General features: G+C 38.9%; 2 protein-coding genes and 1 long non-coding RNA gene across 4 annotated transcripts in view; 2 read left to right on the top strand and 1 right to left on the bottom strand.

Moving 5' to 3' along the window:
• Positions 1-1353: 1353 nt before the first annotated feature.
• Positions 1354-6874, top strand: RpL36A (ribosomal protein L36A). The gene is made up of 3 exons (XM_022843230.1): positions 1354-1509; positions 5700-5876; positions 6658-6874. Exons 1-3 carry the CDS (start codon positions 1369-1371, stop codon positions 6793-6795), a joined length of 456 nt encoding a protein of 151 aa, XP_022698965.1. The 5' UTR covers positions 1354-1368; the 3' UTR covers positions 6796-6874.
• LOC111266062 (uncharacterized) overlaps positions 3934-13096 on the bottom strand; it is a 74778-nt gene continuing 65615 nt past the window's right edge. Inside the window, exons 5-6 of one of the 2 annotated variants that reach the window (XM_022843201.2) lie at positions 11120-11318; positions 3934-4352 (exon numbers count right to left, since the gene is read on the bottom strand). In XM_022843201.2, the coding sequence (XP_022698936.1) occupies positions 4123-4352; positions 11120-11318 (429 nt within the window). In that variant the 3' untranslated portion in view covers positions 3934-4122. Of the gene's footprint in view, positions 4353-6963; positions 7968-11119; positions 11319-13096 lie in introns of those variants that run through there. The other variant, XM_086970767.1, reaches the window with a different exon arrangement.
• LOC111266072 (uncharacterized) overlaps positions 11899-13096 on the top strand; it is a 33879-nt gene continuing 32681 nt past the window's right edge. Inside the window, exon 1 of the long non-coding RNA XR_002683847.2 lies at positions 11899-12262. This is a non-coding gene — a long non-coding RNA (uncharacterized LOC111266072). The remainder of the gene's footprint in view (positions 12263-13096) is intronic.

Raw genomic sequence — 13096 nt, 5'->3', positions numbered from 1 at the left:
AATATATATATATATATATATATAGTTATTTTTATTTTCAATACTATTCTCAGTTAATGGATCGGACGTTCGGGATCTCGAATATGCAATTGATTTTTCCTTTTTTTGCAAACAGCTAAAGAAACTAGTTTGTTTCCTTGATTATTTTCAAATTCAGATTAAACGTTGGGCTGAGATTTTTTTGAAAAATTTCCTAGTCAGCAATACTTAAGGTCAATCGCATTAGTGCCTAAGAAACACGTGGCTTCGAACGATCGACCGATCAGTCAAATCACAACACAGCCGTTCGTAGCAGGCTGCATCGCAACTAATTTATTTATTTGGGAGGCTAATTATTGTGTGATAATTAAATATCACTTTCGCTCCATGTTTTAGTTCATATGGGACGCAAAGGAGGCGAATAGCTTGACGTGTTACAGTTAAGCCCGTATCTGAAACTACTCGAAGCTACGTGGGTGAGCCTAATGTTTGGCGCAGCTCAGATAGGACATAAAAGGATCTGGACCAATAATATAATCCAGCTTTTCTAGAAACCATACTTGAATATGGCCGTATCTCATTGCTATCCGTTGTCGATGATACCTTTTTTGCGTTCGATCATTTTTGCAGTGTCATAATAGTGTTGAAAAGCAACTAGTCTTCAATGAGGCCTCATGTTTTAGTCCAGATCCCGCTCAGCTATTAAGACCGCAGCAATACATTCGCTGAAGCAGACATTAATATTGTTTGGATTCTGTTAAGAAGATACGTGCATTTTGACTGATCTGGCCTTATGCCCCTCAGTTAGTCGGAGTAGAGACCATTGTCACCCAGCGCTTATTCAACACCACAGGTAAGGTAGAAGTTGATCCTTTTGATATATTCGCTTCGTAACTCTTTAATCATCTCTGCGGTTCATCCTTGCTAACAGCTAGAATATGAAAACGGATTCTAACTAACAGTGAGTGATTGTCATTTGTCGTATTCTTAATATCATTGTTATTATCATTATTATCAACTATGGATGCCATACATTAACTGGCGCATGCACGCATCCTCAGTCGCTTGTATTCTTTCATATTTGTCAACACACCAAGATTGCCTTACCGCCGCCGTCATCAGCGGCAATCCTACCACTATAGTTACTATTCTCTATAACATATGTATCTACGGACTGTGTAGAAATCCACTATAACGATTGAGTTTTCGATTCAAACAGTTCGAGTCATTACCACGTTTGCGCAGAAAAGGAAAAAACCTTGCTAAAATTTTCTCGCTAAAGGTCGCCCTTTAAACGCTCACATATGACGTCAGCACGCAGGCCTTTTGCAACTTACAAGGATTAGGGTTCTTTTCATTTCGTCCTGTTTAGAATGCCTTAAAGCTAGCATGCGCTTGGCTCGAAGGACATCCTTTGCCCTGATAGCTCTCGTTGATTTCGTGGAATCCTACTACTGCTGGAAGAAGCTGACGTTTGCGTCTACACCAGACCGTGAAACAGTAACTGTCATTTGCGCACTTACAACACCAGTACGTACTTTTTGGAGATTTGTCCATAAGCCTAATATGCCTAGGGATTTCGAAATTCACTCAATATTATTTAGTTTATCATCCCTATATAATGAGCTTAGAAGCATTAACACGTACTTTTTAATGAAGAACTTCTTGTAGGAATGTAGATATTTACATAGCGCCGTTCATTCGCTAACCTTACCTAATGTGAATCTGAATCATTTACCTGTTACAAGTATATAGACTGTGTCGAACGGCTGGTTAGGATGTCTGTGATTTTCAGCCCGCTATCGAATTTAGCATAGAAACGTTACAAGTGCTACGAAGATCATGTACGTGTTGCTACCCAGACGCTGTGGAATACAGTTGCGTGAAAACGATTTTGGCAATTGCTTTATTCGGTCATCATACTATATCATAATTTGCATGGGTAGAGACAACGAGAGAAACGTTACTACTTGTAGACGTACTTCGCTTATGTTTGTCATCCCGCCGGTTAAAAGTCATATCCATAAGGGACTCCATAAGACAACAATTTAGAATGTCAACAAGCAATTTAGACGCATTTCTTTATCTCCTGCGACGTTCGTGTGCAACTTTTTTACATATGAGTGTACCGCATCGTATACAGTCGCCAGGTATACAGCTGGCTGAATAAAAACGGAAAAAAGTCTCATTGTATCGCTTCTTAGTCCGCCAATTGCTACGTACGTACGTACATACTATTACTTTTCATGTTTAAAAACCTTATGCCTATTAGAAGCATAAGCAGAAATATTTGCTAATTTATCAGATAAGTGAGCTCCCGCTCAACGCCACATGTAGGAACCATTCTTACTTTTTTTAAAACTAACTAGTAATTATGATCATGTTCTTGCTACTATTATTATTATTAATAATACTGAAGACAAGAACTTTCGGTAGTTGGCGTCCCTGTGTTGCTTGACTGTAACTGCTAGTCGCCTACTGATTCTTTCCGTCTTTCAATCTCTTCATGTGATTGTTGTATATATACACAATTGGATTTCTTTTCCCAATGAAATCTACTGGATTCTGCGTATTATACTGCGTGTTATTTTCTCCTACCATCTTTATATATATGTTCATTACTGTCCATATATACATGAGCAGTTGAAACAACCCGATGCTTAAATATCTTTCCCCCTTGCATTGTCACTATATAATATCTCACTATCAATATTTGTTGTTGCTAGTATCATAAGTATTAACCTCATTCTTAATGATCACCATGTATGATATCCTTCATTCATCGTATTTTTCTATGATTTTGCCCGCTCAGTAAATACAACGATTTTTCGTTTCGTATCAAATTCTAGGTTCTTCCCTCAACGGTATCCTCAACCCTCTCCACGTTGTCATCTTTTTCATGACCACCATTGTCAACATCTCGTGCCACTTTGTGTTACCGCCATTTTTTTCTATCATGTAATACCGCAGCGTGCCGGATCATTAACCATAAAGCACGCGATAATAACCATTTTCCAATAATCGTCGCATTTCTTTGTGAATTGTTTCGTTCCGGCTATTTCATCTATTGGATAATTTCAGTAGGTAGCACGTGAGCGTCGCTCATACTTCCTTTGTTTTCGACTTTTTTTTAATCTCATCTTTTATGTTTCATAATGATTTGTCACTGAACACCATCTCAAAATAGACTTAATTTATTTGCTAGGTTAATCTAAATCTCACTAGTGGATCTTACTATGAGGCTAACACAGCTTCATCACTGGTACTCTATAATGGTATCCATAATGCTGTTTTATAAACCATTTTTGTGATTGTCATATATCATATGTAATATATAATATATATATATATATATATATATATATATATATATGGTATATACAGTATGTTTGAAGTTGTAGATCTCACTGTTTATCTCACTCATGAGTTGCGTATCGATAGGGCGACTGGTTTTGTATGTCTTTGTGGCGCTATGATGCCACTGGGCATAGAATCAGGTTGGTTCCGTATACAATAACGGCACTCTACGACTTTGGAAAAACCGATTTGCCCGAAGCAATTAACCGGTCTAATCAACGTTGAATGGGCTTTTTAGAGGTATTTTCTGATAGAGTCAACCTTTCGCGAGCGCGCTTTCGATGACTTCATAAGTTTGCTTACAAATTACTCCTATCAGTTCGAGATTTTCGAATCGCACCTACTTTTGCAGTGCATGATAGTATAAGAGTCTCATGTGCACAAATACGCAAATATAGCGTACCAGTAAGAATATGGTTTTACGACAGTTTAGAACAAAATACATCGATCTTTGCGATTCCGTTCGATTGAGTTGCAGCAGCAGAACTGAAGCAATAATTCGAACAGGGGAGATCAATATTGGCTCTGTTAATTATTATTAAGGGCATTTTCATAAGCATGAATTGGCCCCAATTCAAAAACCAATACAATTACATATCTAATAAAAAGGGGACTAGTTTTTTTTATTGCCGTTAATGAAGAAGCGTCTATTGTCTGGATGCAGTTGAGTTGTAAAAAGTTGTTCAACAATCCAAAACGAACATCCCCGAGGATTTGATGAAGTCGGATCGTGGAACCGCTAACAGGCTGATTGAAGATGGTTAAATGGTCTAGAAGTCTCACTGGCTATAGTTCAGGCCAGCCAAAATCATGCCCGACCAAAGAATAGAATTCTCGATTGAAAGGGGCGTAGAATTCTCGAAGACGAGAGATGACTGCTGGAGCGACTTTTGGGTGTTTACGTCCCTTACTCTCGTTTAGGCAGTGATCCTGAACGTCGTCTGGAGTACGCACGCAATAAAAGCCCTTCGTCTTGTTAAAATAAAATACCTCCTCCGGAATCCGAGCTTCGAGACCTGTAGGCCGCATCCAGAAAAAAAATGCAGTTGTTTCGATGAAATATAGGTGAATATGGTTTTGCGGAATCAATATTTTGCCTTTTACATCAGCTCATAACATAGATGCAGCTTTATCATCGGTATAGGGTAAACATTGTTTAGTTAATAAACAGTACAATGCGAAAAGGTACGTTTTTAGAGAAGTACACAAGAAGTAAAAAGTCACAACTTTCTTCACAGCTAAGCCCGGGCGAAGAAAAGCTTTGCGCGATAAAAACCTGAAGCAAAGGTTACTCAATTTCTCTCTTTGCAATGTGTTAGCTTAACGTTTGTAGTAAATGATGTTTATTATATACGTATAAAATTAGTCCTTGATTATAATTTCATTCAGTAAAAATTAGATTAATTTGCGTTAATAAAAATTGATTATCATTAATATCATTAATAAAGTTGTATGCGTGTATATGTGAATAAATGTAGAATAGCTGCTTTTTATTCGTAAATATAATACTGTTATTTTAATTTCTCAAGAGAACATACACAAAAATACAAATTCTCGTCAACATGCTTCTATGAATTCTGCAACTGTCATCGGCAAACTCCATATCCGCCTTCACAGAACGCGCTTTTCTACGAACGACTGGCAGAGAGACAAGCGGGTACCACCCCATTCGTTTATCCGTCTAGCGAGTCCGCTCTCTCGCTCATGCACCTAGCTTTTAAATCTGCGCGCCATTCGGCGGGATCACTGTCATCGCCAAGCTAGCCGACGAATGGCGCCATCTTGTGTTCATAATTCTTTTTTCAAAGTACAGGCAAGATGGTACGTGATGCCCAAATTTATCCACGGAGATCGACGGCTACTGTACAGAAAATGTCATAGAATCCGTGTTGTTGATTCCTGTAATTGTCTAGAATTTATATGCGCTGCGTGAATTAGTGTGAATCCTTAAGTTTTAGTTCTGCCAAAGAGGGACGTATTCCAAGTCTTCAGCGATGTGTTACAGTGCATAGACCCCGTCACTGAAGCGCAGTACACATATTTGATTAAATTGAGCAAAGTGTAGCCACGTTGATACACGCGTTTTAGTTCGATCTGATGATTCAAACAATTTTGTTTTTTTCCCGCTATTCCCATCCTATCTTGTGAACCTTGCACAAAATCCTATGAACGAGGTTGTCTGAAAAAGAAATCTAACAAGTATGTGTTTGTGTATGTATGTTTGTATAAAGATCGGCAGATGGGTGTGAAGAATAGGGCGTAATATCTGAGTTCTGCTGCATGTAAAAGCAGTAATTCCTGACATCTAAATAGAACAAAGTTTTGGACAAAATTGTGAGACCTGTGTATATTGTTGGTTTCAGGTGAACGTGCCGAAAACTCGTCGCACCTTCTGCAAAGGAAAGTGCAAAAAGCACACAATGCACAAAGTGACGCAATACAAGAAGGGCAAAGATTCGATTTTTGTTCAGGGCAAACGTCGCTACGATCGAAAACAGAGAGGATTCGGGGGTCAAACAAAACCTATCTTTAGAAAGAAGGTAAGTGCAAAACTGAACAACGAATTTTTTTTTATTGGGAAGGTGTGTACAAAAAGAAAGTGTGTACAAAAAGAGCATTGCTTTCTTTTAACTTTAAACAGCAGAAAATAGGTGTTTGACAAAATCTTGTCGAAGTTCTATATCAATTCAATTTATTGTTAAATAGTTGACAAATTATTGACAGAGTTCGTCCATTATTTTGTTTGTGTTTAAATCAGGTAGGTACTGGCGGTTCGATACGTCCGATAACTGTTATTAAAGCACATACAACTAGAAACGTTCTTTAACGACATGCGACAATTCTGTCTCGATGCGACCCAGTTGAAGCATTTGTTAATTACTGTGAATTCCGAATACATAGTATCTATTCCTAATTTTCGCATCTGCTAATGTATATGCATTGCATGATAAGAGTGATGTAACTCAATAAGGGTTTTCTTTACGCAATACTGTTCTACGTTCAAATATCGCTTTTTTTGCCAGAACGTTTAAAATATTCAACTGTAGTAAGAGTCGCGGTAGAATCTGCGTTGTTCGATTTACTTTTAGATTCCCATTCATGCCAGTTTCTAGATACAGATTTTTGTCTTTTTTAATGATATATGCGCCGACATTATCTCAAAATGGACCTCTTTCGACTTTTTTTTATTGTCTGGAAATCATCGTTGATACTACGAACGTTGTTGGAGCCCTACTAAAAACAAACACTGTATGGAAGAAACTTGCACACAATGCCTTTACTTAAACTTTCCCACGTTTTTTCTATCATTATTTATTTCAGGCGAAGACTACGAAGAAAATCGTTCTCCGTATGGAATGTGTCGAGTGTAAGACCCGCAAGCAGCTACCCATTAAGCGTTGCAAGCACTTTGAAATCGGAGGCGATAAAAAGAGAAAGGGACAGATGATTCAGTTCTAAACAGTTTTTTTCTCTTCAGATCTATTGTCAATAAACAACCTCGACAACACGTCGGGTGGTTTTTGGCAGAGAAGCAAAAGTGTATTCTTATTTTTGTAGAATTAGTGTAGCTAGCTAGCTAATAGGTAAGATGTAAATACAGCAGTGATTTTGGAGTGCTAATTCGGTATCATAGCGTTCTAGTTTCGGTTGAGTCGGATATTGCTATATTCGGCCTTACAGAACACGTGAACAGAAGATTTTTTTGAAAATGTATCTAGCATTGATCATTTTATTGGCAAATTGTTGATCCTTGCCCAGTTAGCTACTCAAGGCAATTAGTTTATTCAGAGCTGCATCCATTTGCCTCTCTAGCTATATCTTATGATGTCTCCGGAGAGTCACGAAGGATTTATAGTTAGAGACGCCTGAATTGTCACCAACTAAAATTGCAAAATCGGCTAGAATAATTCCACTTCCAATCTTACAAACGCATTTCTGTTTCATTGTTTTATCGTTTTGCTAAAAAATGAAGACCTGATAACTGCAAAGGATCATCGAGGTGCAGTAAGCCAAGCAGTCAATTCAGTTGCGTATATTATTGTTGTTTGCGCTTGCTGTTTATAAAGCATTGCTCAAGCCACGTCGACTTCTATTATCGATGTAGTTTGGATAACCATATTATTTCACTCCTTTAATTCGTAGTTTGGATAACCGTAGTTTGAACTAGCTTGCTCATGCAGTCAGCAAGACATTATCGTGGTCGCCATACATGGCGTGATTAATCATTACACAATCAAACTTTCATCATTAACTATACACGATCTGCAGCGCAAAACATGCCGAAGCAGCTGCAGTCGAACAGATCGCACATCAGCTAACAACATTGCTTTGGGGTATCTGGGATTCGTAGAAAAGTACATATCGAACAGCGTTTAAGTGGTACGTGTTGCTTACTTGCACAACAGTTTGACATGAACCAGGCCCGCTTTCGTTCTGAACATTGCTGCGAGCGTTCTGGAATGCACGAAGTGGAAACCTCAGATCAAAGGAAGTCGTTGTTCAACTGAATGGCGTGGCAGCGTGTACAGTTACTGCGATAAAATAAAAGTATGAATTCAGGAGCTGGTAGGTATGCCGGACATTCAGCAGGCGGTTCTGAGATCCATCCTTAGTTAAGGGTCAGTGATCCTCTAGAATTATTTAAGATTTTAGCATAAGTAAGTCGTTTATCAAACTAAAGTGAACATGCAAAAAATAATGACTTCCTTTTTGTAATATAAACTGTGGCGTTTCCGATGCATTGAGCATATTTGTTGTTGTTTTTTTTTAGCTATTTGTTGTTTTTGGAGTGTCTTTGTGCATGAATCAATTCAAAAAAAAAGGATTGAAAGCCGTTTCTTAGATGGACTTATACGCATTACCGAATTTCCTTGATACAATATCCCTTCACTATATGGCTAGTGAGACTACAGTTGTTTTCGAATAAATAGAATTTGTAAGGCCTAAATCTTCATTTGTCATCTGTTTACATTAACGGTAACTACATATACTTTCTAAAATACTTACAGTCGCTTTAAATCAAATAGAACAGCAATAAAAAACTTAGAACGAATGTACACGATGACTAAGGTATAAAATAAATTATTAATAGCTACAAAAAATAAACCAAGTTGTTTTTCTAAGTATCACAGGTTAAACTTTGTCTATAAGCATTCGATCCAATAGAAGCTAAAAGCTTTCTACATATACAAAACAGCTTTTTAGAATTACCCGATAGCAGGAACAATCGACCTAGCAGTTACAGCAGCACACTTTTAGCGCGGACATATTGTAATATGCATATCGAACACATAAACATTAATTTTCATAAATAAGCCAAAAGTAACAGTTGCTTTTTTGACATAGGTGTATATCTTAATAAAGGTTGGGATGAGATATATGTTTATGTACGGGCTAGCGTGTAAAAGTAAATGGTACGCGCATATCAGAGGTGTCTATGTGCTTATATAATGCATATATAAGCATATTCGAAAGCAAACGATTTTACATTAAGTTAAGGATATTGACGGCGATGAGTAGGGGGCGGACTCTGCTCTCTAAGAATGGCGACTACCAAAACCATAGGCATCTACGTTTCGTGGCAGTATAGGTTAAGCAGAAGAGTGGAAATGGACCTGAATGGGAAAGATTATCGCTCTATGAGTATATTGTATACAAGAGAAAGCAGGGACTGGGGCACTGAATCAGTAGAAGTGGAGAAGAGAATCGTCTTGAAGGGAAGTCATTTGGGAAAAAAGCGAACAGTGAATGGTGATACGGAGAAAAGAGTGGAAAGAATAAAGGGCCTATGCTGTAGTGATGCAGGGCAAGGGCCAAATAAACGGAACAAGAAACGAAATGCATACTCAACGATTAGCTTAGCACGACAGACGCTCAACCTAGCGCTGGAAGGCAATAGAACTAGCTTAAAGAGGCGAATGGAATAAAGTAGGCTGCTAGAGCATTTAGAGGGGTTACCTTGAGTAAAGAATTCTGTGTTTTCTTTCAGACCTCAGCATGCGGAAACGTGTTCGGCTCGCACGACTGTACTGCAGCACAGACACCCTATTCGACTGATCCTCCTAAATTACCCTACTCTTTGAGCTTCCCAGACTTCTCTGGACCCTCTGCTGTTCAGCGCAAAGTTACACTAGAAGCACTGTTGTTTTCTCTGTCTAATGCTTTTCCTCAGCCGGTCGCTCAAGCAACTTAGCTACTAATTACTAAACTTATTACAGTTAAGAAGACGAACACCCTAAAGAAATGCCAGTCAGTCGGTTGGTCTCTAAGTTGACGTTAGTGCCGCTGTATCGTCGATGCCATCGCTGCAGCAGTAGCTCATGTGAGCTTAGCCGCGGGCACGGCACTCAGTGGAGTCTCCCGCTTCCCTGGACCCTAACCTCCTGCCACTCAACATCCAGAACCTTGTAGTTCACGATCGACATCGGCGCTGCTGTTGTGAACGCGCCTGCCGCCATTGTCGAAGTAACACTATGAAGGGCACACATTTCGGCAATCATCCTTGTAGGATGTTGTCCCAGCTGCTAGACAAAGGAAAGAGCATATGTGTGGGGGGGAGGAGGGGTAATGTTGGCGTCTGGAAAAAGAGATCAAGGCGGAAGGATAGGAACCCAAAGAAGACCTAATTAGGGACATGACGATGAAAGCACGTCAACGCGTGGACGCCGGCCGGTCATTGCTACTAACCGGTACCGGTTCAGAGGGCTGCTACTTGTCTGGGTTGAGCTTCTTAACTATGTCTTTTTCCTCCGGGTATGTTTCTCTCATCAACCGGGGATGTATTTGGGGGGGGGGCAGAATGGTTGCAGAGGTTGTTGTGGGACTCCTGTTACAGCGGGGTTTCTGTAAGTTCGCCGTCGTCGAATTGCTGTCTTCGCTGACAGAGACACAACTAGCCGGAAATCGCTTGATCTGACTACTTGACCATAGAGCAACGGTAGAAAGACGATGGAGAACGCTTACTAAGAGTGAAACAAAGTCGTGCCCCCAGTCGGGTACGATGTGATAAAATACTAATTCAACGATTGCTTTTGCGCGGAAGAGCGTGTTAGGTCACATATGCATATTTTTTTCAATTGCTGTACAAGAAAATGCCCGTAATTAAAGAGTCGATGATGTAATTGTAACGAACTTCTCTGCATGCAAACCTACACTGCAAATATGACAAAATACACAAATATGTGTATACGATCAAACGAAAGAGAAGATATAATCTATATGACAGCCGCAATAGCCTGCAAAAGATTTCAGACAGAAAAATATTCAACGCTTCGTATGTTACTAAAATAATTTATAGAATGTATTTTTCATACGTATCACTTTTTTTTTTTCACATTATATTGATACTCGCCATTCTACGCAAAAAATTACCTTTGCTCGAGCTTCTATGCTAAAGTACTTTTCTCTTATGGGAGTATCATATGGATACCTATATAAAGAAGGGATATTTATTATTAGTTGCCGTTAGGTAGTTGTTATCAATATAACACATATTTAATTTACTACGTAAATTCGCTGGATATTTTTACCACTATAGTCACTTTTTAATAAATATCGCAAATGCGGCTATAAACGCCACAGTAATAACTCGCAGACTCTGTAGCCATAATTTTAATGCTGTAAGCTTGCCTCGGTTAATCAGTTTAGCTTTACTAGATTTTAAATGGGCACGAAAATCAGCCAGAAAGCGAATACTCTTATGTGACAACAGCAACATATCTCTCCTCGTATAACTAACGGACCACTATACCGTAAAATCAGTATATATTGAAAGCATACTAACCGAGAAATGCCTCCACTTTCTGCACTTCAGGAAAGGGCTCTCGAACAAGGCGGTCCCCGTCAATGACGTGGATTTGCCGCCGAGGGAAATAGGCGAGCCATCGGCGAAAGTAGACGGCATAGATTGATGTGCCAACAGGCCGGTAGTCGGTATTCACTCGGCCCTCTGCCGTCAAAACTACCTGCTCAAACTGCGGAACCTGCAAGAACGCAAACCGGTCGTGTTTCATGAGAAATAGCGGCCTAATGAACAAGACCATTTAGCACAGCCTAACACAGTCACATATCAACACAAACGCATGTAAAACAGAATGATTAATGTGATAAATCATGTTGTTGTCGTATTTCTGACGCATATATATATATATATATATATATATATATATATTATGGGTATTATTTATTAATTAAGGTCGCCTATAAATTTGACACGTTGAGTTTGAATAAAGATATATCCGTATTCCGAATCATGTATCCACGTGTGGCTTTCTAATAACAGCACATATAACGATATGGTCGCTAAAAAATGATTTTTAAACTGCGGTGGAAGGAAAGGCACTTAAACGTGCAATGCAGTGCATGTATACCCAAGCCGTTACGTATAGGTTGGATATAAAATTTCGTCTTTTTTCATTTATGGAGAGACATAGATGATTCGGGACATTGTACAGCAATTATCATTGTTGTTACGTCGTTGTATTAACCACAGATTGTGATCCACAGAAGTGAATTTCATTGATTCTCGTGGTTTTGTAATTACACATGCATTCGTGATTGGATTACGAAATAATATTACGGTAGAACAGTGAACTCTAATGGCGATCGCGAATAGAATTTGTTGAGTAGGTCAGTATGCAGTTAACACTCTAGTCCCTGTCATTAAGAGAAAGTGAAGCCAAAAATCGAACGGCGCATAACTCGCAGAAAAGACAAAATTATTCTAACTGCGCTACAAAGCGACTATTTTGTAATGGTTGCTCAGCTGCGTCAGAGGGTGACGAATCTCAAAGTCACTGTCATAAAGACCCTCCAATGTATCGGTATGAGTAGTTTTAGCCGTTATAAACCAGCAGAAAGCGTCGAACTGTGTACAGGAGTACGCGCGTTGCAAATGGGCCGAGCAATGCCCAATTGAAGACTGCAGGTAGGTCTGTTTTTCAGGTAAATCGCATTTTGAGGTTTCAGGTAGTAATGATCAACACGGCTACAGGCGTTCCTGCGAAAGAGACCACAGGTTGTGTGTAGTCCAACAGGTCAGATATCCGAGTACAATAATAGTGTGGACGTTGATCACATATGCAAAAGCTTCACGGGAAAAACCAAAAGGAAAGTAGTGTTCCAGGTTCGAGAATGATGTCTGCACAAGAACAATGTATTCATATATGATAAGTCACTATGTAGTACGGCAAAGTGTGTCTCTAATATGTTTATTATTCTTGGTTCTTGGCATGAAAATTCATTTAACTTGAGCTCTATCGAAATTTTGTGGCATTATGGAGTTACTTTCGACTCAACTCGATTATACATAGGACTTTTGGCCAATGATTTTAAATTAGATTCGTATATTATAATGCTTTACGTACATGCTGTACAACACGCTGTTGCTAGGTGTTCCTATACAGTAGATCAGATTGGATAACATTTGTAGAAGGGTCGAACGTACTTCTGCACTGTATTTCAAGTAGTAAGTGTCTATCGCTAAGAGTGACTTCATATTCGCGTACAGCTGTATAGCTAAATCGATGACTGTAAGCTAAACGTTTCCATGTCGACGCGTGTTAAAATCAAGTCTTTGCTTTAAGCAGAGTTCTGCGCCAACAAAAGAATAGCTAAGCAATGAGATTTATTTAAATAGACCGAAGATGCTAAAATGATCTTTTGGGGAGCGATAGTAAAATTTTTTAAATTAAAAAAAACGTTTATTCCAAAATTGCACATTGTCATTCTCCCGAAGAAAGCCGAAAAGCATTTGTAAATG

Source organism: Varroa jacobsoni, unplaced genomic scaffold (genome assembly GCF_002532875.2).
Source record: "Varroa jacobsoni isolate VJ856 unplaced genomic scaffold, vjacob_1.0 scaffold_1047, whole genome shotgun sequence".
Taxonomy (NCBI): Eukaryota; Metazoa; Arthropoda; class Arachnida; order Mesostigmata; family Varroidae; genus Varroa; species Varroa jacobsoni.
The sequence above is the reverse complement of the archived record's forward strand: the minus strand, read 5'-3'. Positions and strand labels throughout refer to the sequence as shown.